The sequence below is a fragment of the Delphinapterus leucas genome, chromosome 8, assembly GCF_059928025.1.
Source record: "Delphinapterus leucas isolate spDelLeu-1000000601 "Yukka" chromosome 8, BTC_Dleu_Yukka2, whole genome shotgun sequence".
Classification (NCBI taxonomy): domain Eukaryota; kingdom Metazoa; phylum Chordata; class Mammalia; order Artiodactyla; family Monodontidae; genus Delphinapterus; species Delphinapterus leucas.
In genome coordinates this window covers 59,122,711-59,150,357 of record NC_143136.1, presented here as the reverse complement: position 1 = coordinate 59,150,357, position 27,647 = coordinate 59,122,711, and the positions used below count along the sequence as shown (strand labels likewise).

Below are 27,647 nucleotides of genomic sequence, written 5' to 3'. Positions count from 1 at the left end.
GCCTTTTAAATCAGTTCTCCTGGGCACACCTTATTGGTCCTCCAAAGCTCACCCTTTCTGACTCATTCAGGCTCTATGCTGAGTTTTCCCTCATCTAAACCTAACTGATCTGGCACTAACCATGACTTTTCGTTGGTAATTTCTACAGCACCAAGTCTGGCACTAACCATGACTTTTCGTTGGTAATTTCTACAGCACCAAGTCATCAACCATTTCAACCAGTGTATTTTATTCAAGAAGGAACTGTATCTCAAAGATGTTTTAGTTGGCACTATTTGGTAGCAAGTAACAGCCTCTCAAACTTAAGAAAAACCTGAAGATAGAAGTGGGGGAGTCTCTGGAAGGTTTTGAGGGTATCTCATGGAACCCAGGAACAGGAAATGCACAGGCACAAAACACTGGAACAAAAACCAAAGTTATCAGGAATCAAGGCAGCCGTTCTCTTCATCTTTTTCTTCTGGGATTGTATGGTCTCTCATCTTTGATTTATTCTCTTTCTGCTTCACACGCAGGTTCCAAATGCAACTTCCCAAGACATCAGTTTTCCGACTCCGAACTCCTGGGAGAAATCATCTAATTGGCTCAAATTTGACCAGATGTCCACTCCTTGTCCAATGACCTAAACAGCTCGCCCCTGAAGGTGGCAGGAAGTAATATTCAGAAAATGGGACATAAGTTGGGCAGATATCCTAAAACGTATCTACCCTAACATTTCCTGTTATTTCACTGTTGCCTATTAATTGGAGGCTTAGACATTTTTTGGAGAAATAAGCTGCATTTCTTTGATGACCTCTTCCAATTTTAAGGTTGGGACCACTAAACTGCAAATGTTACCTTTCAATCAAAATGAACCTAAAGATTCTTTGGCTTGTTCCTAAAAATGTTAAACTAGAATTCTCTATCAGGGTGTAATTTCTGTTTCCTTCTTTTCTTCTTATTCCATCCTTTCTGATGAGGCAGTCACTTCAGACACATTGTCCACTATCAATTTAGATTCTATTCCTCTCTTTTCAGATTTCTGCTTTGAAAACTCCCCCTCATTCTGAAGGTGAAAATCAATGCATGAACCGTATTTAAACAATGGACACCCCAAAACACTGGTCCCTTCACTACGGAAAAGTGAAATCTCCAGTTAATAAACGTGTAGGGGACAGGGGATGATACCGTTTATTGAGTCCCTACTGTAAGCCAGGAACTATGCTAAATGCTTACATTTTAATCCTCGCAACAATCCTATGAGGGATACTATTGTTAGTTATCCCCTTTTTATGGATGATGAAAATGAGGTTTTAAGAAGATAAGAAACCTACCCAATATCACACCATATAGTATGTAGCTTAATATGGATTTAGGAGAGAAGCAAGGCTGTTAAAAAGCTGGGGGGTGGGGAGAGGAAGGCTAAAGGCAATAGACTCCTTTTTCAGCACATCACATATCTTAAAATATATAATTTAAAAAACCGATATAAATCATGTTACATGACAGCAAATCATGCAGCTTTTTCTAAATTTCAACTCCAACTTTGATATGCATTTTCAAAGGAAATAATAGTTATCTCTGAGTAGCTCAGAGGTTATTTAAATTCCTTCATACTCTTATTTTCTTAATATTTATCAATGTATCACTTATATAATCAGAAATTTTTCCAACAATTTTCTTAATCCTGACTGAGCCACACATCTGCCCATCTTTCTTCTCTTCACGACTTAATTTAGAATATCTTATGCTTCCTGTCTCCATAGCCTCTTTTCCTGTGTCCTCAGTTTTTGACCCATCGACTGCTAACAAAGATCAGTTGGCAACTCCTTATTGCCAAAATCTTTTCTGTTTTCATCTAACTTGACCTCTCTACTGCATTTGATGTTCATCACCATCTTGACACTCAGTTTCTATGTCAGTCTCCTTGAGGACTCCTCTTTCTCCACCAGTTCCTTTAACGTGGCTATTTTCCAAGGTTCAGGCCTTTGCTCAAATGAATCCCCATGTAGTGTTTGAACAGTTTTAACATTAGACAACAATGAAGACCTATGATCCCAAAAAGATTAGGAACCACTGGTAAAGATTAAAATCTGATCCCCTTCTCAATTTGACAGCCCCTCCTCCAAAGCGTCCCCACTCCATCTCTCACAATTTCCCCTATCATCCATAGCAAAATCGCACTGTTCCTTTGCTAGAGCCATCTCCTCTGCCTGAATTTCCCAACTTCTCCATGCAGAATTCTCCCTCTTTTAAGTTTCTAGAGCGCTTTTTATCTGCCACTAGCATGTATTTACCACAATATATTTGATTATACACAAATCTGCCTGAACAAGACAAGGGGCCAAGTCAGTATTATCTTTGTGTCTCCAACACTAAATAAAAAACATGATTTCACTAAAGTATCAAATCTTGTTCCCAAGATATTGACCAATTTTGTTCTGTGCTGATTATCAGACTACAAAAGACTTACTGCTCAGTCATGGCAAGAAGTTTTAAAAATACTGTTTAGTAAAACAAATTGTTCTCTTACACTGAAAACAATTCTTTTCTACTTAACATAATTAAAACTGAAAACCAAATCGTCTACTAGGGGAGCATGACCAACAATATTTTAAAACCAAATATTATTAATAACCCCACATTTCAAACAATATTGAATACAATAAAAATTTTAGTAGAACAAAAACTCTGGAATCATGAGTAAGTCAGTAATAGGATCCTTACTACAATTAAGATACTAAAGGGATGCTTGCTCTATTTAGAGTGATTCTAACCCAGGAGTGTTTATCAGAGCCACTTGAGGAGCTGTTAGAAATACATACAGTTGACCCCTGAAAAACAAGGGGGTTAATCCACATATATGGCCCTCACTATGCCTGATTCATCCACATCTGTTAACTCAACCAACCAGACTGTACAGCACTGCAGTATTTACTCCTGAAAAACAGCCGCGTTTAAGCAGACACCCCACAGTTCAAACCCACCGGCACTCACGGGTCACGTGTGTATATTCTCCATCTCCAGAAATGTAGATTTAGGTCAAGAACGAAGCTAGGCCTGTGGACATTTTTAAATGGTCCCAGCGTTTTCTGATGAACAATACTGGCTAAGAACTATTTTCTATGAAATATGTTTGACATGCTTTCAAATTACATGTACATGTATTTTTACTATTTAAGCGTTTTCACTATTCGAAAATAACTTAAGCATCTTCATTATTTTGCCCAAAGTTACTTACAGGGCACCCGACCTTTTGCAATAGGTGTATGTCTTTAAGACTTTATTAAAGTAATTTAATAATTACTTTTAATTTAATAAAGTAATTTAATTACTTTTCAAAGGCATTAAGTCTCAACAGAAAATAAAATTTTCTTAAGTGTTTATTTTCTTTAAATTGAGGTATAGAGTATAGACACCTAGTCCACTAGATGAGTATGTTCTGATAAACAAGAATTATCTGTATGTAAATATACTGAATATGCACTAACTCTAGCCTTTACAAAAATAAAGCAATTGCCAAAAACACCTTATTGAAGAATATACTTACACTAAGAAATATTATACCCATACACAATACTAATAGATTTTATAACTAGAAAAAAATGACTTCAGGGTAATTCTTCAAATATTAAGTTTCCAGAGTATATTCAACATTTTTTCAATAAAAATCAAGAAGTATTTAAAATCACCTTGGTTGAGGTTGAACAATAACTTTCATTTCTTTGTTAGGTAAAGATCCAAAATTCACAGGTATATTCCAGGTGGGCACTCAAAAAACTCTAAAAACTTATTTAAATAATATTTAAGACTACTTACTATCTTCATTGCATTCATGTTCTAAGAACTGATAAAATTTGCTTGGAAACTCATGGATCAAAAACTCTCTATAAGCTTACTATAAATTTTCAATATTAAAAACAGCTCTACTATCGCACTCTAAAAAGTTTTTTAATTTCCTTACTTAATAGGTGTTTCTGCTCAAGTGAGCCACCTCCTCACATAATCCTCTTCACACAACCTAATTTTTTAAATTCTAGAAATTATTTACAGGAGTTTGAAGATTCAAATTCTAACCATGTAACTTCAAAATAAATGTACATTAATTTCTATGATTCCAAGTAATACTTCCTATTTCACGTCACAAGCTTAAGTCTCACATGAGAAAAACTTTGTGTTTTTATGTGTATCTAGTATTGTCCTATGCGTTCAAAGATATTACTGACAGTATCAGATTGGGCCTGGAAAACAGACAATGGAAATCTTTAACCCCACTGTATACACGTAGAAAGTAATTGGATTTTTTATTTTAAAATATCTAAAATAGTCGTATTAATATCCTGTTAATTTTTCCTTCCCTCTTACCCTGCCTTTATGATTAGACATATATAAATTCAAAAACATAACCCTTTCAAATAACTCTTGCCATGGTTACCAAAGCTTGTCTTATGTTATCATTTTCAAGAATCTTCAAGTAAACTCAAGTTTTTGATAAATCAATATCCTGCATTGCTTTAACAGGGGAAACAAACAAAGGAAAAATAAGGTTTGCAAAATGGACTGATAACATTCTAATGAATCAATGTGGGCTAAAAGATTTTTTTCAAAAGTTCTATTTAATAAGTTCATTTTTAGGCAAAAAAAATAGTAATCTGCTAGAGCCTCTACTCTTCCCTTTTTAAGTAAATATACCTGTTTACAATAATCTCAGCATTTGAAATCAAGAATCTGCATATAAAATGCTAAGAAAAATAAACCACACTGATTTTCTTACCCCATACCACTGCAATTATTTTAAATGCATAGGAATACAACAAACTCAAAAGAAAAAAAAAATAGTGTTTTATTAACTACCACACTGTTATAATACACTTTAAACGTACAATAAGGTAGCCTTTAAATTTGAGGTGGTCTTAAGAATAACAAATGAACAGAATCCCAAATTTTTGAAATAAGTGAACTGCTGCAGTTATAGGTATACATTTTGGAAAATTGTATAGCTCTTACAAGACCAGCAATGAAACTTTATTTTGTACATTTTTTAATAATTGAAAATATAAACAATAATTAAAAAATAAAAAGAAAATACAGCATAATAAAAAACATACATTTCTCAATTAAATGTACTGGATACATATAAATTTTAAGGGAAAAAGCAAAAAAGGAAAATGGTTGATATTTAAGTGCAGACTGACTACCTAGACCAAAAACAAAACAAACAAAAAAAAAAGACTTAAAAAAATATCATAAAACCTCTAGTTCTCTATGACTAATATCCATATGGTTGGAGTATCGTCACTATGGAAGTGATTTTGTTATGTTTGCATATGTTTTACTTTACTGGTAATTTACATGATGGCTTTTAAGGCCCTGGCAGACATGTGGTTTTTGGAAACAAGATTGGATTCAAAAAAAAAAAAATAAAAAATCACTGCTAAGACGCAATAACACCTTATTTTTTTGGTCCTCCAATACTCAAGAAAAGGGATAATTCACTATAACATTTTCTTACCACCCAAATGCCTCAACCTATACATTTTAAACTTTTTTAAACATTGGTTATATTGCCCAACTTCGTTATTGAAAGAATATTAACAAGACATTATTTTGGCAAATTAAATCTTAAACATGGCTTTTCAACAGGATTTAAAAGGTGACTATCCCTAGAGTTCCATGTTAAAATGTAGTTTTCAAAATCTTACAAGAGTAATGCTTAAAATATTGTACATAGTTAACCTAATTAAAATAATTAGCTTCAAAATGACAAATTGATAAGCTAAGTAAAGCCTACACTATGTAACATTTGCTTGGAAACTTGATTTGTCAGTTATGCATAATAAAAATTCCAGTCATCAAGAAAATTACAAAAATTTTTTTTATCATAACATGATTTCTTTCACCCACCAACTTTTTTTTTTTTATCTTACAATAGATAAATACCAACATGTTCTCATTTTTACACTAAACCACACAGGATTGATGCATTTGGTTAAGACTACCATTCGCATTGTTAAATTCAATTTTCTCTTTATATAACTTGGTAAAATTTCATTTCTTCTAGATTCCAAAAGTACCTACAAAACCCATGCAATTTTACCATTTTTAATATACTATGGAATATCATACAAAGTAAGGCATTTCAGTGTCATGTATAACCAAGTTACTGTCAATCCAAAAATTTTTGCACATCAATAAAAAGATATCTAAGAACTTAGGAACAATGTTCTTCTCACTACTGTATAAAAATAACCACGATGAATAAGTATTTGTGTAATATTTACTCCATTGTCTCATTTCCAGAAACTGTGACAAGCTGTAAAGGTATTTCAGTGTTGGTCAGGATATCTTGATTGCTGGTGGTGGAAGTATTAACAGTTCCTATCCCTGAAACAGAACCTTGTTGAATATTTGCAAGGATAAGTGTTGTTCCTCCTGCAGTAATCAAAGTATCATCTCGTGCAGCTTCCACAGATGCCAGCACTGTACTGCTAGGGTGAATACCTTTTTTATTTTGATGTGTTTTAATATGTTTGGCAAGGTGATCACTTCTCATAAAGCGTTTTGAACATTCTGGACAAACAAATTTCTTCTCACCTGTTGAAGAAATTAAGTTACTTAGTCTTTTAAATTTAACATTATATTTCTCATTCCCTGAGAAAGAAAATAAGCCAACACTGACAGTTAGGGACAGGGAGCAGAGTTCAATTAGAACTATATTAGTTTCATGAGCTGTCCCTGCAAAATTTCTCTCATAGAATACTTTTCCTCAAAATAAATCTGTCACCTTTATTTCTGGATGAAAAGCAATCTTCAAACTTATTATACACTGATATTCAGGTAAGAATTTAATACCTCAACTATGCTAACAGTTTTGAAACATCTGTTACAAAATACCAGCTTAAAAACGACTATCTGTAGCATACTTCTCTAAAGAAAAATACACTGTTTTAAGCTATATTTAAGGTATTATTAACATGTGAGATCCCTGATACTCAACCTTCAACTCTTAAATGCGAATTTAAGTAACTACAGAGTACTTCTAGATTAAAGCCAAGACACAAGCTTGAAGTCTAATAAAGACTGAGTAGTCCCAAGAATAATGGAGATGGCCAGATGACCTGATTTCAGCTGGAATAATCAAGAGCAAGCCTAATAAATCATGATGTTAAAAGTTAATAAGACTCTATGATGCCTAAATTTATTTCCCAGCATAAATACTTTTTTTAAATACAAAAGACAGACAGAACTTCTATTATGTTGAAGACCTACTATGTAAGACAATTAGTAGAAGGCAAAAGGCCGACCTACAAGGAATCTAAGGAGAACTCAATCAATAAACAAATCCAGTATTTTCTTAATTTATTTTCTTCAAAATGTCTTTCTTACATATCTCTTGTTCCAGCACCTCTCCTCTCAGTAGGTCCTCATCAGACCTCATGCCTGAACTATATTACAATGGCACACTAGTCTCTCCCTTTCCAATCCAACAAATCAATGCCAGACAAATCTTCCTTAAATATCAAATTTTATTAGAGTACAAAACTTCACCACTGTACTAAGTGGTATGGGAATGCAAGAGTAACCTGCAGATAACTGAACAGTTCAGACTCTCCATTACCTAACTCCAGTAACGTGGTTCAATCCTACGTAACAGAAATGTGTTAAATAAAATCTCATCTTCACTTGTGACAAATGATCTCTCACTTCTTCTATTCATATACTATTCTATTCTTCTGGGAAGGTATTTCCCAAAGCTTCTCTTGGAACATTAGTCCTGAGACATACTCCATGGCAAAATGGCACAATGAGAGGTTGCCACTACCTCCCGCGACTTGGGAGATGTACAGTGCTCATTAACATTCTATTAAAGGTCCTAAGAGGCATTCTTTGAAAGTACTTGTATAGTAACCCTCTTTAACACAGTGTTTCCTACACTTATTTGATCATAGACCTTTTTTCCCTTTTACATTATTTCTTTTTATATCCTGCTGATCAAATTCCACTGAGGAAAATTCTATTATAGGGCCATGCTCAAAAATGCCTTACTATCCCAACAATAATGATCTCTGCCTCCAAGCACACTTTATCTACTTTCTTATATTGTCCGTTGCAGTTTCAAACAGGTTAAGCTCATCTGTCTACCTACCTGATGAGACAGAAATTAAAACGAGTAGAGTATGTAACATAATACTACATACTTCATGGGTTATTTTATATATTTAGATCTAAGAGACTTCAAAATCCATATCGTCCACCGTTTCACCATAGTTCTTTCTTCTATGCTCTCTAAACTTTGTAAATGCATTATATATTTTTCAATTCTTCAGTATCGAGCATAGACTGATGAACACCTTGATCATTACATGGCAGTAGATAGAAGAAAAATATGTTATATTAAGTTAGAATTCAATTTGGGTCATTCCTAGGTCCATTTCATGTAACAACCACACAACACTATGTGTTAAAACAATTAAATGAAAGAGTCTTCACATCAACAATGCCTTGGTTATTCCTCAGTGAAATATCTTTTGCTTACCTCACACATATTAAAACGAGAAAGGGTGAAATGCCTGAATTTATCAAAGGAAAAGGAATTATTATTTATTACAGTGTTAAGGAGGAAGAAGAAGATAAGGATCAAGAGTAAAAGCACACAACTAATTTAAAACTTTAACATAATTAACAATGATGAGATAAATGTGGCTTAAGACACTGAATAATATGAAAACAAAAGCTAACCAAAGTCTGCATAAAATAAAACATTATTTTATAAAATAAGCCATACTGACTTGCTTGGAATTAGTGTTTTTAAATTGGTGTTACTGAAGACAGAAATATGATGTAACTGGTCGTATTTTAAAAGATTCAGTTCAGTAAGGTATGCTTAAAAAAAAATTTCAAGGTAGTATGTAGCCTTACAGTTAACTTTTATCTGTTAAAAGTAAATATTAGTAACCTGTATGTGTTCTTCTGTGCCTCTGTAATTCATCACTTCGAGTAAATCTTTTACCACAGAACATCCAGTTACAAATAAAAGGGCGCTCCCCAGAATGCCAACGCAGATGAGCTCTCAGATGTGAGGTCTTCCCATAGACTTTACCACATCCTGGTATATGACAAATGTGTTGCTTCTTTTTCCCAAGATTGGTACCTCTAAAAAACACACACAGAATAATATATACTTATATGAAAATATTCAAATGGACATTATCACTCATATCATACTCCCCATGTTGAATTTCAAATAGAAGACATTATCACTGTGAGGTCAATCAGAAACCAAGACCATTTAAAATCAATTTAAAGAAAAATTAATAAGTTTTACATATTCATTTTACTCCACAACTAATGTGAGTGTTGTCCAAATGTAAATATGCTCAAGAAATATATAATTTAAAAGAACATTTCATACATAAAGAGTATAGTAAAGTTATTTATTATTCGGTCAGAACCATTCCCAAATTCTATGCATAAGCCCAATCCGATTAAATTAGTTGTACCAGAAACTAAATGGCCTATTCAAAGTCATGATGTTAGCTAATTTAAAAAGTAAATAAACCAACAATAAATGCATAACTAATCATAGGTACAATTAAGGCACCTTAAGAAGACTTTAAATTAAGATGATATAAGCATTATTTATTCACATATTTGTATGGCCACACCCTGAATATACACTGACTTGGAGAAAATCAGAGAAAAAAATCTAGACAAAGCTATTGTCTTAGATCCCTAGAACTACATGAAATAAATTAAAATTATCTTTACAGTTAAAATTCCCTATTAACCATGCAAAGATACCCAAAATTATAAATCAGAGAAATAATAAAATGCAGTTTCTCCACAGTGCAAAATTTGACATGTTACATTTCAGTATTTGATACCAAGAACAGGGTTTAGAAGATATGTGCTTATTAGATGGGTGAACACAGGTATCTTAGCCTAAGCAAGAAGAAAACGTTTTTCATTCCAGAACTGATATTCAAATCATATTAAACACTATAGAAAATGTTATTACTCAACCTCAAATAAAAAAGAAAAAGGCTAGTTACTGAATAAAAACAAATGAGTTTATAAAAAAATGACATTTTAGACTCATCAACTGTCAAAATCATATTATATAAACTTTGCAGTTTCTCTGAGATTACAAAAAGGTACATTTAAGACCCCCCCAACTTCCCCTCCTCCCACAATCTCACAGTCTAGGTATAGCCTGTAAGCCTTCCATAAGCCTGCAAATCCTCCTGTATATAATATACCTATCGTTTTTCAAATTTTACTGGAAAAACGCATATTTCCCCACATTTATATTTTAATGTACTCACACTCAGTAGCATGTGAAATTGCCATAGGACAAACAGTGCTAAACGGTGCAGTGCTGGCTGTTAGATGCCATAGGTGTTCTGAACAGGGAGACATCAATGTGGGCTCCAGTAGTGAGAGAAGGCTTCGTGGAGGAGGTGGGTAGGATTTAGATAGAAAGGAGGGAAGGCATTCCAGGCAGAGGAATAGCATAAGTAAAGACAAGGAGGAGTCATGCTGTTGTCTCAAGGGCAAGGATGTCATAATCTAACACAATTCTAGTTTCTGCTCCAGTCCACCCCCAATTTCTACAACTCTCTTCAAAGAGCTGAGTTGAGTGAAACAGGTTTTGCTGGCTCACCTGCAATGCCAAAGTCTTAACCAAAGCCAATAATATTTCCATTTAATTTAGCTTTTAAAATTTGTTTTATTCTTAAATGGCCCTAAGAAAAAGAGCAATGTCTGTGGCTATTGGTGTACAAACCGATTTTACATATTGTGTTCACCATAGCAATTTCACGGAGAACCCAATTCAGTTCACTCTACACTCATAACTTCTTGCCTCTCTTCTAATCCTACCACTCAGGTGAATCAATGTGCTTTTATAAATTCAAAAGTGCTATTTTACTAACTTAGCAAAATTTAGCTTTGAGAGCACGAACAAAGCACAAGACTATAACAAATTACAGCAACAAATATGAGTTCCCAAAGAACCAAAAATCCAGGGAAAGATGTTTTCATCAACTGAATTATAAGGTAACAAGACATACTCGTTGTCTGAAAATGGGACAGGCAACTAAGAAAAAAAAATGGAGACGGGGCACACGAAAATATACAATATAAGGGAAAAAGTCCAATACCGAGGTCCAAGTTTTTATCTAAAAAAAATTTTTTTACTCAAGATAACATCTAGATATGCCAGATATGGATTTATGGCATGTGATGTGAAGGAAGGGAACTGAAGTGAATTTATCAACAAACTTCAAGTAGTAAAAGATTACCGTAAGTTTTCCCCTTGATTTATATAGTTACACCACTAATACCTACTACATGATCTTACAAAACTAACAATTTTAAGTTCATTTTCTTGACTGCTTAAACTTGCTCCCAAAATTTTAATAATGCAAAGACAGAGTGACACAATAAATAAAGCTAAATTCTGAGTAGATGGATTAAGAAAAGTTAAGTAAATCGAGTCTTTTGCTTGGGACAGGAGAAACGGAACACAAACTGAAAGGCTAACAGGGAAGAAAACAGATTTTACAAATTAACTTAAATTTTTAAAAACTGGATTGAGGTTGTCTAAACCACACAAAACCTATATAACAATAACGCCTTTAGAATTTATTTTACTTTATAAAATTGTCTCTTCCACTAGAGTATAAAGTTTCTGAAGTCTGGTACTGCTTAATAAATATTGGCTAAATGCCCAAATGAATACAGTTTTAAAATATTTAATTATATTTTACACCTTGCTCAAAAAGGTAAAAAAATAAAATTTAGTTCTCTAAAGATGCCACTTTATACGTACTATTATTTTTTTAAAAGAATACTGTTGCGGAAAGGCTAATATTCTAAAATGTATAAAGTGCCACCTACCTCACCTTTGCAGAACAGGATTTACTATATGTTATGCTTCTACTAATGAGATGCAGCAACTGTCAATGATACAATTGTGCCTATCATGAGTATATTAGTTGAATTTTGTTCAAATGAGCTCTAAGAAACAACAGTTGTTTTTCTTAAGAACTTCAATTTTAATTGTTAGAATAAGTTATTAAAAAATGAACTCACAAAAGTTCTGGAAAAATATGAGTATTTTTATAATCCTCAGTTTAAGGAAGACTTTTAATAGCATGATAGTAATGCATCTCAACTAAAAATTTTGTACTTAAAAAAAGGTTTGCAAGCTTTAAGTGAGAACTTTCTTTACTCGTGTAAATAAATGCATTTTGCAAACTACTGACAAAGTTGAAAGACACTGTAAAATTGGAAAAATATGTGCACATATGACAGACAAATTAACAGATTCACAAAAGACAAAGAAATAATTCACGAAAGAAATTTTGACATGGTAAAATAACACAACAAAAAATGTTCAAATAAAGTAACAAAAATATACTGAATAAAACAATAGTGAGGAATTACTTTTCATCTCTCAGACTTTAAAAGGTTTTTAAAAATTATAAAATCCATTGTTGGCAAGGGTGTGGGAAAACATACTCTCATACACCACTGATGGGAGTATAAATTGATACAACCTTTCTAGCAGACAATTCCCTTTGATAAAACAATTCCACCACTGCCAACTTATAATGATGAAATAATCAGATGTGCAAAGATATATGTGTAAGAATTAGAATTTCAACAATAAACTCCCAAAAGTTGTTAAATTCTTACACATCCATACCATAGAATACTATACAGTCATAAAAAACTGATACAAACTCTATGTACACTTGGAAATATGATCACAAAAATTTTCAAAAGAAAAACAGACACATAAAACAGTGAGAGTAAAGTCTGGAAGGATATATACAAAAATGTTACAATAGTCATCTTGAAGTAGGGTAGAAGTTTCGTATTCTTTTAAAACTCCTCTATATTTCTGAATTTTTATGAGCATGTATTAATTTAATAAAAATAATTTTAAAAGATTTTCAATTTAAAGAAAAGAACAAGCAAAACACAGGCAAGGCCTTGACCCTCAGTTAGATTTGACTTTCATGAAAATTTATCTTGAAAGTTCCCGTAAAAATGAGAGTAAATTTCAGAAAAGTTGTCTAACCAGAATTCCACACTAACTTATTTAAATTGACCAAAACATTTCAAAGAATAAGTAAAACTTCAAAAAAGTGAATAAATTACCAGTAGGAAATACAAATGCCTAAGGATCAGATGGAGAAGAAGCAAATTCACCTGGGAGGCAGTACAGTGCAGTGGTTAAGGCCTTGATAAGAAACTGGGTCCAAATCCCAGCTGTGTATGCTGTAAAGAATCATTCAACTTCTCCATGCCTCACTTACAAGACCATCTAGAACACAGTAAGCTCTCAGTATTAACAGTTACTAGTCATTACTATCATTGTGAATGGGCTGGCCAATGTACAAATCAACTCAAAAGGCAGAGAGGCTCTACTAGGTCAAGTTCATTAACTGCATTAACAGGGTTTTTTTTTTTTTTTTTTTTCTGGTCTATTTAAATAGTTCATTTCTGAGAGAGTTATATTAAGGTCTTTCACTATGACTAGAGGATACGGTTATAATGTCTTTAGAGTTCTATCAGTTTTTGCTCTATGTATTTCAAAGTTGTGGGGGAAAGGTTCCATGGCTATTAAATGTTCTTGGTGAAAACTTCATATTATTAAGAAATATATCCCTGGGCTTCCCTGGTGGCGCAGTGGTTGAGAGTCCACCTGCCGATGCAGGGGACACGGGTTCGTGCCCCAGTCTGGGAAGATCCCACATGCCGCGGAGCGGCTGGGCCCGTGAGCCATGGCTGCTGAGCCTGCGCGTCCGGAGCCTGTGCTCCGCAATGGGAGAGGCCACCATAACGCGCAAAAAAAAAAAAAAAAAAAAAAAAAAAAAGAAATATACCCCTATCTATCCATTTGATATTTTCACCTTAATCTTACCATGTCCAAGTTTCCTTTTTGTTAACATTTGCCTAATAAGTCTTTTCCATTCCTTTATTTTCAACATTCCTGCACCAATTTGAGATGTTCCTTATAATCAATATAAGGCTGGGCTTTATGTCTTTTAAATATGACCTGAGAGTCAATCTCTCAATTATTAAGCTTAATCCATCCACATTTAATATAATTACTGATCTGTTTTGAGTTTATTCCTGTCATGTTATTATTTCTTAATGTTTATTTCTGAAAACACTGAATGGAAATATTACAGTTCCACTTTTTTAAAAATTCCATCATTAAGGCTTATTATTCATTTCTACTAAAAATGGAAAATACTTATGCTTTATTAACAATTTCTGAACTTATTTTATATTATATAACTGCTATTCTCAAGCTAAGAATCAACTTTTTTTAAAGATTTATTTTTATTGGAGTATAGTTGCTTTACAATGTTGTGTTAGTTTCTACTGTACAGAAGAATCAGTTTTTTAAGCAGTATTTAGGCAAATCCATTGCTGGTTTGCAAACAGACTAATATCCAATATGGGCCTGTTAAATGGCATCTTACTATACTTTTTTTTTTTAAGTAAACTAAGTAATTTTAGTTTTTTTAAAACAGGCATTTAGAACTGAAAATTTGATTTCATATATTTTGTTCTCTAACTTTTTCTGCCACACTCATACAGACAAACACACAAGATGATCATGTAATGAATAATTTCCCTTAGTTAAGTGACATGGCATGCAGCATTTCAAAAATTAGGGTGATGATATTAACAGTCTAAAAAGAAAAGTATGTTTCGTGTGTGCATACCTCCCACCACCTTCTTTACAGTTGGGACAGGTGCAAGCTACCCTTCGAAGTCTTTTTCCTTCTTGATGTTGTTGGTCCCCTTCTTCATCTACCACCTGTACTCTTAAATGTGTTAGATCATTGGTATTCAATGTAGAATCACCACTGAGCTGCCACTCTTCAGGATCAGGTTCTTCTTCCTTGATCCTAATATCTAAAGAAGAAAACAAATACAGATGAGAAGCAGCCCACTGGCCCAAAAAGATAGCATGAGATCTGAGCCTCTCTAAGGTAGAATGAATAAATACTATGTAAAAGTAAAAAATCATCTGTTTGTGGAGCATAATCATTGCTCCTTGTTGTGGATTATTCTTTTAAAACAATCTATTTTATTCTAAATATCAGAGATTAAGCCAAAAAGAGAATAAAGCCACCATGAGAGCTTGCTTTTAAAAATTCATTAAGACAGCCAATTTCTTTTGAGCAAGCTGAGTCATAAAACAATCTGAAACTTCAGTTATCATTGTTCAAATAGTCACTAAAATCAATGGTCAACTCAGAATAGAACAAATTCTAATGCCTGTTAAACCTCTTTTTTACAGCCTGTATCAATTATGCATATTTGTAGATACTATGGGAATGCAAAATGTAGGTCCTATGGGAATGAAATTATGCCTATTTGTAGGTACAATGAAATTATTACTCATAAACTTAAGTTTTAAAGTCAATCCTTACTAAAAATCTATAATGGCCACAACCACAATATCATTGTGGAAGGACATGCATAAGTATGAGAGAGTTTCTATTTTCAATGAGCTTTATTATAAAGCAGACTGGGAAACAAAATGAGCATGCAATGGTGAGGAAGAGTGGATATGGCAGGAAGTTACATTGTTCTGTCAGCATAGCCAAACATCTTTCTTTGTATCGATAATGATATAACATCATTTCCTATGTGAAACTAAGAGGTTTTTTCAACTCAGAAAACTAATTAAAAGAAAAAAAAAGAAAACAATACATGACTGCTAGCTTTGGCAGCACATATACTAAAATTGGAAGGATAGAGAAAAAATTAGCATGGCCCCTGTGCAAGGATGACACACAAATTCATGAAGCATTCCATATTTTTACAATTTGTATGGCAACACAAAAGACCCCGAGGAGCCAAAACAATCTTGTGAAAGAAAAACGGAGCTGGAGGAATCAGGCTCCCTGACTTCAGACTATACTACAAAGGTACAGTAATCAAGACAGTATGGTACTGGCACAAAAACAGAAATATAGATCAATGGAACAAGATAGAAAGCCCAGAGATAAACCCACACACCTATGGTCAACTCATCTATGACAAAGAAGGCAAGAATATACAATGGAGAAAAGACAGTCTCTTCAATAAGTGGCACTGGGAAAACTGGACAGCTACTTGTAAAAGAATGAAATTAGAACACTCCCTAACACCATACACAAAAATAAACTCAAAATGGATTAAAGACCTAAATATAAGACCAGACACTATAAAACTCTTAGAGGAAAACATAGGAAAAACAATCTTTAACATAAATCACAGCAAGATCTTCTTTGGCTCACCTCCTAGAGTACTGAAAATAAAAACAGAAATAAACAAATGGGACCTAATGAAACTTAAAAGCTTTTGCACAGCAAAGAAAACCATAAACGAGACAAAAAGACACCCCTCAGAATGGGAGAAAATGTTTTGCAAATGAAGCAACCGACAAGGGATTAGTCTCCATAATATACAAACAGCTCATGCACTCAATATCAAAAAAACAAACAACCCAATCAAAAAATGGGCAGAGGGCTTCCCTGGTGGCGCAGTGGTTGAGAGTCCGCCTGCCGATGCAGGGGACGCGGGTTTGTGCCCCGCTCCGGGGGGGATCCCGCATGCCGTGGGGCGGCTGGGCCCGTGAGCCATGGCCGCTGGGCCTGCGCGTCTGGAGCCTGTGCTCCGCAGAGGGAGAGGCCACAGCAGTGAGAGGTCCGCGTAACGCAAAAAAAAAAGGGCAGAAAACCTAAATAGACATTTCTCCAAAGAAGACATACAGGTGGCCAAGAGGCACAAGAAAAGATGCTCAACATCACTAATTATTAGAGAAATGCAGATCAAAACTGGTCAGAATGGCCATCATCAAAAACTCTACAAACAATAAATACTGGACAGGGTGTGGAGAAAAGGGAACTCTCTTGCACTGTTTGGTGGGAATGTAAACTGATACAGCACTATGGAGAACAGTATGGAGGTTCCTTAGAAAACTAAAAATAGAACTACCATATGACCTAGCAATCCCACTACTGGGCATATACCCAGAGAAAACCATAATTCAAAAAGACACATGCACCCCAATGTTCACTGCAGCACTATTTACAACAGTCAGACATGGAAGCAACCTAAATGCCCATCGACAGACGAATGGATAAAGAAGATGCAGCACATATATACAATGGAATATTACTCAGCCATAAAAAGGAACAAAACTGGATCATTTGTAGAGGTGTGGATGGACCTAGAGTCTGTCATACAGAATGAAGTAAGTCAGAAAGAGAAAAACAAATACTGTATATTAACACATATATGTGGAATCTAGAAAAATGGTACAGATGAACCTATTTGCAGGTCAGGAATAGAGATGCAGACATAGAGAACAAACGTGTGGACACGGTGGGTGAGTGGTAAGGGAGGGTGGGATGAACTGGGAGATCGGGACTGACATATACATACACATTACCATGTGTAAAACAGACAGCTAATGGGAACCGCTGTATAGCGCAGAGAGCTCAGCTCGGTGCTCTGTGGTGACCTAGATGGGCGTGATTGGGGGCGGGGGGAGGGAGGTCCAAGAGGGAGGGGATATATATATACATATAGCTGACTCACTTCATTGTACAGCAGAAACTAACACAACATTGTAAAGCAACTATTCCCCAATAAAAAAAATAAAAATGAAAACAAAAACCCCCACAATACATGATTTAGAACAAACACTGAATATAATCATCTTTGATAAAACATAAATTCCTACACATTTTAATTTTGATTTATGTAAACTAAAAATCTTAATGGACATTTATTTTAGATTTATACCAGTCACTAATAATTGGAGCCAAAAATAGCCTAAAGAAATCAAATGTGCCCTAATAGCTCCTGAATTTATACTAATGAAAACTAGAATGTGCAACCAAGAAAAATGCCTCTAACAGTTTAAAATTAATTTATTTTATCAGAAAAACTACAACTAAGAATCAAGGGGGGAAATGGAAAGAGAAGGCACTCTGGCCTGGGCAACCGGGTAGATGGTGGTGCCATTCACTGCAATAGGAAACACTGGAGAAGGTTCAGGTGGAGGTAAAGAAGGACAGTTAATTCAAGGTTGCTGGTCAGAGTCTGAACAGCTTGTGAGACAAAACAGTAAAAAAGCTGGATCTACACAGATGGAGTGCATCCAAAGTAGTAGGTTAGATCATTCAAGGACTATGAGTAGAATGAGAAGAGAAAGTAGCCTATGAGGAATGCAGACATTTAAGGAACAGGCAGAAGAGGATGAACCTGTGAAGGAAAGGCGTACCCAGAAAAATGTCCTACATTGAAGAAAGGAAAAGTGGTCAACATCAAATACTGCAGAAAATTCAAGAAGGAAACTAAGAAAATGGGCAAGAAGTGAAAAAGTGTTTAATAACAAGTACAGATATGTCTGGCTTGAGAGGGAGACAGAAACATGACACTACAGGCTAAAGGGGACCAAAAAAGAGAGTCTGGGGGAAGAAGTGTTTTGTTCTATGTTTGAAGACAGGGAAGACTTGAACATGTGTAAATGTTCATGAGAAAGATCCACTATAGAGGGAGAGACTGAAAACACAAGAATAAAGTCCCTAAGAAGTCAGGAGGAGATGATGAGCCATAGCACTTACAGGCTTAACTGCTGGAGCACAGCCACCTCCTCTATTACATGAGGGAAGAAAAGATACAGACACATTCATTCATTCAATAAGTGATTAGCTACTATGTGCCATGAACTGTGATAGACCCCAGAGGCAGAGAGAATTTGATGCCTAGAAATTAAGGGGAAATGGTTTCTATTTCCTCAGTGAAAGGATGAAGAATTAGATATGTATAAAATTCATCCAAACACACAACATAAATGAGTACTGACCTCTGTTCCTTTATAATCAGGTGTCCACCTGCATCATTATGACAAGACATTTAAACATGTGCACAAATACCGCATAGTATTAGCTTTTTTACAAGTTAAATAAAAGACAGCATATGGATAGCACATATCCAGAGTTAGATAAATTTTAAGTCCATAAAACGAGGAATTTTGTCAGATGTTTTTAAATCTACTCATCTTACATTATTTGTGACAAGACAACAAGGAAAAAGGACGACAGAATAATATTAAGAGCAGATAAAGGAGTCTAGAGAGAGAGAAGATTTAAAGAAATCGTAGAGAACAAATAAAGTAACTGATGAGAGAGGGCAAGAATGAAATACTACCTGACTGAGGGGATAACAATATTACAGGTCATTCCTACTCCTATTGCTAATTCTCTTACTGGAACCTACAAAATATCTTTAAAGAGTGTGTCATGGCCATGTATACTTATAACTTAGTTCTCTTTCCTACTGAATTCCAATAAAACAAAGGCACATAGAACATAACATGTCCAAACTGAACACATCTTGTCCACTCACCAAACCTTCTCCTGCTTCCCCCTTTATTGATAATTGCAAGCCACCTAATGGCTCAAACCATCAATTTCAGGTGAGTCCTGTCAGTCCATTCCCAGCCTCTCATGTCTCGCTTCTGCCAATCCAACTTCTACAGAGCTTCCAGAATCTTCTTCCTAAATACAAAATCTAATGGCATCACTTTCCTGATTCATTACCTGCACTAATTCTCTATTTTCTACAGTATTAAGTACTAACTTGTTAACTTGGTACTCAAGAACCTTCTCAATCTGGCCGCAACTGCTCTTCCAACTTCAGTATTAAAATACTGAAATTCTCATTACTGTCAGAACCCATGTCCTTTCTTAATGTCACACCCATAAGTATATGCCTGTCTTGCCTGGACTGTTTTCTAGCTCTTTTCCTTTTTCATGTAAAACTAACATCTACTTATCCTTCAATATTAGTTCAAATGTCATCTCCCTTATACATGCTTATGGTAGAATTAGTTCTACTTACTGGCTCATACATCCCTTTAGATAATAAATGCTTCACTCAAAAGTGCTCAGAAAATACAATCTGACTAAATGAACAAACCCTTCCTTAAGGAGGAACTTCCAGTCTAGGTAATAATCTACCTGGAAAACTCTGCCCTCTACTTCTCTGTGCTCCTTCTATCTGCAAATAATACATATAGAGAAGATTTTAAAAATTTAATTTTATCTCAAATGGATACTTAATTTTCTAGCATGACTTACTGAAAACAAAAAAAGAGTCAGTTCATATGGACAGGACCACAAAGTGTTCATTAAAGACAATAAATTATTTGCCCAAGAAGTGTTGTACCCAATTTTTAATCATTTTTCTTGCTCATACACATCTGGGGTATTTTAGAATCTTAATCATAAATTTCACCCATCTAGTAAATCTTAAATAATTCCTCTTTGCCAACCTGCATTATCAACTTAATACAGACACCTTTAAAAACAGGTCTTCAGGGCTTCCCTGGTGGCGCAGTGGTTGAGAGTCCGCTGCCGATGCAGGGGACACGGGTTCGTGCCCGTTCCGGGAAGATCCCACATGCCGCAGAGCGGCTGGGCCCATGAGCCATGGCTGCTGAGCCTGCACGTCCAGAGCCTGTGCTCCGCAACGGGAGAGGCCACAGTAGGGAGAGGCCCGCGTACCGCAAAAAAAACCCAAAAAAACAGGTCTTCAGTACTAGGCAGTCAAGTTCGTATCTCCCTCTATATCTTAGTGTAGATAATAGCAAAATATTTTTTACCATGCTGCATTAGTGTCCTGCATGGTATCTAGTTATTCTCAGAAATCTACTGTTTATAAAGCTCAGGAGAAGGGGAAGTGATACCCACCAAAATGGCCCACAGAAGTATGAAAAGGTACTCAATATTATTAGATATCAGGAAAATTAAAATTAAAATCATAGTGAAATATCCTACACATCCACCAAGATGGCTAAAACTTTTTAACAGGCCACCTGTTAGCAAAGTAATAGAGCAACTGAAACTCTCCCACACTGGTGGTGGGTGTGTAAATCAGTATAACAACTTTAGAAATCTTTTGACCGTATCTTTTAAAGATGAACCTTTGTATACCCTATAACGGAAGCAATTTCACTCCAACGGAAAGGCATATACACATGACACCAAAAGTACAGAAATGCATCCTAAACTGGAAGTAACTCATATATCCACTAGTGTTGGAATAGAAAAATCATAATATATTCATTCATACAGTGGAATATGCTAAAACAATGAAAATTAACAACTTACATGCAACAGGAACACCACAGACGTAATTTTAAACAAAAGAAGGCACATACACACTCTCTCTTACATATAATACCTATATCTATAGAGAGACAGATATACCATTTAAATAAAGCTCAAAGCAACAGGAAACACTACTATACAGTGACTGCCTACCTTTACGAGGCATAATGACTGGGTACAGGGAGATTGAGGAACTGCTGGCAATATCTTATTTCTTGATCCAGGTGGTAATTTTTCCTATGTGTTTGTTTTATAAAAAATCATCGTTACACACCTATGATTTGTACATTTTTCTGAGTGTATATTATACTTTGAAAGATCATTCTAAATAAAAAAATTTTAAGTAATCTATAGGAGATTACTTAGGGAATTTGTTAAAGACAGTCAATCAATGTTTGTTGTGGTTTCATCTCTAGTTCCTGTATAACCAACTAGCCCCTTCTCCCACCACTGGAATTAAAAACAAAAACATAAATAAACAAACAAAACCTTAAGATGACTGGGCTCCCAGCAAAGTATTGCACTGGATCTGAACCCAGACATTTGAATTTCGGAGCCTGCACTCTTAAGCACTAGTCCATACAAAATTAATAAACCCCTCGTTAAGATAACGCAGTAGCAAGACCAAGAAATTAATCACATTTTATTTCTCATTTGAATTTCCAGTGTCTTAAACGCATAACAATACACTTCCATATTCAGTAAGTAATTATTAAGAATCTACTGGATATCAGACACTGTGCTATGGGACAAAGAATTAAAGGGAAAAAACAGAAAAAGAAAAAAAGATGTCTAAGGGATTTTATTGTAAAAGAATAAAGTCATAATCAAAAGAAAAAAAAAGATGACTGTGCTCCAAAAATTAAGTCAATTTGAAGTTTAGGACATAATGTTATTCTCTACAAATATGTGAGTGATTACAATATGCCAGTCACTGTTCTAGGTTCTAAGGATAAAAGTTAACAACAGTTAAGCTCATGTCTTTATCAAGTTTCCTTTTTAGTGGGAAAAGACAGAACAAATAATCAAGTAAATATGGCTGACCCTTGAACAATGCAGAGTTAGGAGTGCCATTGTGTAACTTATAGTTCTCCTTCCGTATACATCTGCCTATTCAACCAACTGCAGATCGTGTAATACTGTTGTATTTACTATTGAAAAAACTCTGCGTGTAAATGGATTTGAGCAGTTCAAACCCATGTTCAAGGGTCAACTGTACACAGCATTTTGTGTGGTGGTGAACTGTTATGGGAATAAAGTGAGGTAAGGATAGACAGAAAGTGAAAGGAGAAGTACTTGCTGTTTTAAATAAGTGGCCAGAAAAGGCTTTGCCCATACGGTGACATTTGACCCTGAAGGAGGCAAAGGAGCAAGAAGGTGGGGGAAAGTATTCCAGGTAGAAGGAAGAGCAAGGTGGATGTATGCTTGGTGTGTTCAGAGAAATGCAAGGAGGCCTGTGTGGCTAGAAAGAAATGAATGTGAAAGAAGAGTAGTAAGTGACAAGAGAGCAGAGATAAAAATGTAAAGGTGGGAAAAGATTATATATGATGTTATACATTGTGTACTACCTTGTAGGCCACTAAAAGTTTACATTTTAGGGCTTCCCTGGTGGCGCAGTGGTTGAGAGTCCACCTGCCGATGCAGGGGACGTGGGTTTGTGCCCCCGTCTGGGAGGATCCCACATGCTGCGGAGCGGCTGGGCCCGTGAGCCGTGACTGCTGGGCCTGCGCGTCCGGAGCCTGTGCTCTGCAGCGGGAGAGGCCACAGCAGTGAGAGGCCTGCGTACCGCAAAAAAAAAAAATAAAAGTTTACATTTTATTCAGTGAGTGAAGCCACTGAGAGTAGAGGGGTGATATAGTGGCGTAAAACTAGTTGTTAATGAGGAAGTGGTAAGGAATGGTCAGAATCAGGAAATACTTTGTAGGTAGAGTCAAAGACATTTGCTAACAGGGTTTTATGTGAGGTGTGAGAACAAGGAGTTAAATATAACTCCAAGGTTTTAGTCCTGAGCAACTAAAAAGATGGAGTTGCCATTAACTGAAACAGAGTAGAGTGGGGGTAGAAAAAATTATGGGAGAGGGGTGCCATTCAGGGGTCCATTTTTGGATATGAAAGTTTTGAAGTACCTATGAAATACCCAAATGATCATGTTGATTAGGCAGCTGACAGATCTGGAGTTCAAACAGAAGTATGGCCCACAGATATAAATTTGGGCATCATCAACATTTACAGTTGGTTACTGAGAGTCACCTGGAATGGAGTATATATATATATTTATAGGAAGAAACCCTAGGCACTTCAAAGCTGACAAGCAGAGATTAAAAAAAAAAAAAGAAAGAAAAAAGGCCAGTGAGACAGGAGGAAGCTGGTATCCAAAAGCCAAGTGAAGAAATCATTTCAAGAAGAAAATAATCAGGGGCTTCCCTGGTAGCGCAGTGGTTGAGAGTCCGCCTACCGATGCAGGGGACACAGGTTCGTGCCCTGGTCTGGGAGGATCCCACATGCCGCGGAGCGGCTAGGCCCGTGAGCCATGGCCGCTGAGCCTGCGCGTCCGGAGCCCGTGCTCCGCAACGGGAGAGGCCACAACAGTGAGAGGCCCATGTACCACAAAAAAAAAAAAAGAAAAGAAGAAAATAATCAAAGATGTCAAATGCTTGTCAGTCAAGTAAAATGAGGATTGAGAAATGACTTTTGGATGTAACAATGTGGTAATATCTTGACAAGAGCTGTTCTAATAGAGAAGTGAGAATACAACCCTGCCCAGAGTACATTCAAGAAAATGGAAGGAAATGAACTAGAAACAAGTATATACAAGTCTTTCCAAGAGTTCTGCAGGGAAAGTAAGCATTATAAAAAGGGCACTGAAGGTCCTAAACTAGCCCACAAGGGTAGATTTAACACATAACACTACCTGAAATAGTGTAAACTCACCTTTATTTTCAGTAGCACTACCTATATGATATACACTAGTAATATAAAAATGAACATGCTTATTTAAACTTGACTTTTGGTACTTAAGGAATAACAAGTTTTAAACGCAAGAAAAAAATGTAAGCAATGGAAACAAATTCTCAAGGACATTTGAGTATACATTTAAGAACTTTATAAACTAACAGCACTGGTTTTTGATTATATCTATTCTCTACCTCAAAATGTTTAAATGTCCACTTCATCTGGCCTGGTATATGACTGACAGTATCTTTGTGCCATAGTTATAGTTGTTTTCAAGGCCTACCCCAATAAAACAAGTTTGTGAAAGGGATATATAAATGAAAAAAAATTTTTTTTCCAATTTCCTGCACACCTCGGTAAGAGCTAAAGGAAAAGAGAGAGAAACAGAGACTTTAAATGATGAAAAAGTACACACACACACACACACACAACACAGTATGGTTACAAAGATAAGACTAATTTTCTTGTATAGCCAATGGACAAACACAAAATAACAGAAAGGTATTATTTTAACATGTCATTAATACACTTTAAGTAGAGGAATACCAAAAAAGTAAGAGACTGGCGTACGGAAGTGTGGTGGTGAGGGTGTAGATGGATCCAACTTCCCACAGACACCACTATATAGCACTGATGACTTCAAAGAGTTTGGCTGTTTTTGTGGATTAGGAAGAGGATGAAGCCAGTGGTCTCCAAATCTTCTTGATTGCTCGACACTATTAGTAAAGTTGTGAACATGCACCCCGTAAATGTGTTTATTAAGTATATACAAGTAATACTATTCTAACTGATTATTAAACATTATAAAACACAAATAGTTATATAAGATAAACAAATGTATTGTTAACTGCGATATCTCAATATTAGATAATGTCACAACAATATTTAGGTAAGATTCAGTGTTATCAATAGCAGATGGAAACTCTACCATTTTCAATGATACTTGCATTTCTTTTCTATTCAATCCATGGTTTCTTTACATGAATATTAAAGCCACTTGTCCACTCTGAAGGACATTCAGTTAAAACCAAAAAATACAATTCCATTTAATCCAAGCATATCCAAGTACATATAAACAGCAATATGCAGCAGCATGCTAAAAGCAACAAAGTGGGTAAGTGAGCAGGCTTATCATATGTAACACAAACACAAATGACATGGAATTAGTGAAGGCACCAATGGCAATCTGTATAATCAATATTAGTTAAGCATTAATAACTCAAGAGTATGTTTACATTTCTATTAAAAATATTACAAGAAAATGTTAAATGCTTCCTCCTGAGACTATTTGCTACTTATTTGTCAATAGAGCTAACTGAATATTTAAGATAAATTATTTACTGGTTTATCAAGTCTGAAACATGCATATTTAATTTAAATAATACTAGATAAATATGAATTACAGTACTATTGATAAAATGAGACATTATCCTTTATCAATAGCGTATCATTAGGATTTTGTTGTTCTTATCAAAGGCTTTCATGTTCTCTGCCTTCAATTTTTAAAGTACTGATGAAATTACTTCATTTGATTCTGAAAGTTTATTTTCCTTACATTTTTTCTTTAATCAGTTTCACCTGCTATAAAAATCACCTAAACAGAATTACAGGATAATCCTACAAGATCTTTAATTACATTTTCACATTCATAACTATTTAGATTCCTATGGACATTTCAGAGCTACCAAGTCTTTTTTTCTAGTTTTTCTTTCAATGGGATAGTTCTAAACTATAGACATGGATTCCTAAAAATATAAGTTCACTAATCTGATCAAAAGAGGTTAACACTTTAGGGGAAGGTTTTAAAACCAAATTTTCTTTAACAAATATAAACTTTATATATATAAAATCTCTGCTTTAACATGAAGCAATCTCTTTCCCATAAACCCTATCTCCTTAGATTTGGATCATTACTCTTCTATGACTGCTCCCTTCCCCCCCCCACTTAAATTTAATCTTTTATTTCATCTCTACTAATCTTTTTCAAATCCAACCCCCTTCTATTTTTTTTTTAAAGCAGTTTCCCAAATTATTTTCAAACCTTTTCTACCCAACTGGAGATTATACATTAATAGGAGTATTCTTCCTAGTAAATCTAAACAATACAAGCTTTTGTAAGATACACACACGTAGATATAAACATAACTGGAAATGACTGATTTTCTAATATGCCTTACAGAAGACCTCATTTTACAGACATACCACAAATATATGAGAGACTATGACCTGCAATTAATACACTGTGAACAGTGAAATACTAACTTCACTTTAATCTGAAGTACTAAATAAGTTACTGTTAAAGGAAGTGTTCAATACCATATGCTAATGCATATATATGGAATTTTTAAAAGCTGTACTCGTGAACCTAGTGGCAAGGCAGGAATAAAGACGTAGACGTAGAGAACAGACTTGAGGGAACGGACTTGAGGGCACGGTGGCGGGGGGAGGAAGCTGGGATGAAGTGAGAGAGTAGCACTGACATATATACACTACCAAATGTAAAATGGATGGCTAGTGGGAAGATGCTTCACAGCACAAGGAGATCAACTTGATGCTTTGTGACAACCTAGAGGGATGGGATAGGGAGGCTTAAGAGGGAGGGGATATAGGGATATATGTATACATATAGCTGATTCACTTTGTTGTACAGCAGCAACTAACACAGCATTGTAAAGCATTTATACTCCAATAAAGGTGTGAAAAAAAAAAAGGAACAGTGTTCTACTCTATGATGACGATAACATATAAGATTTACTACTTGTTGGACACTATTACAAGCACTTAACATACACTGACTTACTTCGTACTCCCAACTACCCTACCGTTTTAGTCATACTTTTCTCCCAACTTTCTAGATGAGAAAACAAAGAGGTTAAGTTATTTGCCTGAAGTGACACAGCTAAAAAGTGGTGGAGCCAGGACATAAGACAAAGAATTATGCAAAACCGTATTATAAACATTGCAAAAATCAGTTCCCTCGCTTTTGAAAATGTCCGTACCTAGCACTGCCCCTCCATCCAAATACTGGCAACCCTACGGTGGTCACTATAATAATTTGGGGAAAACTGGGATGGGAAACATTACCTGTGTGTAACTTTGCAAAGTCTGAGACCTCTGAGGTAGAGCACAATGTAGAGTAGACCACAATGGAGGGCAGATGTCAAGGGCCCGACAACATCTTATTCAAAGAATCCATGTCCTTAGACAACAGACTTGTGATTGCTGAGAGGGAGGGGGTACGGGGGAGGGATGGATTGGGAGTCTGGGGTTAGCAGATGCATTATATACAGAATGGATAAACAACAAGGTCCTGCTGTTATAGCACAGGAAACGGTATTCAATATCCTGTAATACACCATAATGGAAAATAATTTTTAAAAGAATGTATATATACGTATAACAATCACTTTGCTGTACAGCAGAAATTAACACAACACTGTGAATCAACTATAGTTCAATAAAAAAACCAGGGGACTTCCCTGGTGGCGCAGTGGTTGAGAGTCCGCCTGCTGATGC

General features: G+C 35.2%; 1 protein-coding gene and 1 non-coding gene across 2 annotated transcripts in view; one reads left to right on the top strand and one right to left on the bottom strand.

Annotated features, from left to right (window-relative positions):
* Positions 1-4,795: 4,795 nt before the first annotated feature.
* The window catches only part of SP3 (Sp3 transcription factor), a 67,468-nt gene continuing 44,616 nt past the window's right edge, over positions 4,796-27,647 (bottom strand). The window contains exons 5-7 of the mRNA XM_022570063.3: positions 14,727-14,919; positions 8,933-9,129; positions 4,796-6,570 (exon numbers count right to left, since the gene is read on the bottom strand). Of these exons, the coding sequence (XP_022425771.1) occupies positions 6,254-6,570; positions 8,933-9,129; positions 14,727-14,919 (707 nt within the window). The 3' untranslated portion in view covers positions 4,796-6,253. The remainder of the gene's footprint in view (positions 6,571-8,932; positions 9,130-14,726; positions 14,920-27,647) is intronic.
* On the top strand, positions 15,728-15,834 carry LOC115802182 (U6 spliceosomal RNA). Its single transcript, XR_004022582.1, has one exon. It is a non-coding gene; the product is annotated as a U6 spliceosomal RNA (small nuclear RNA).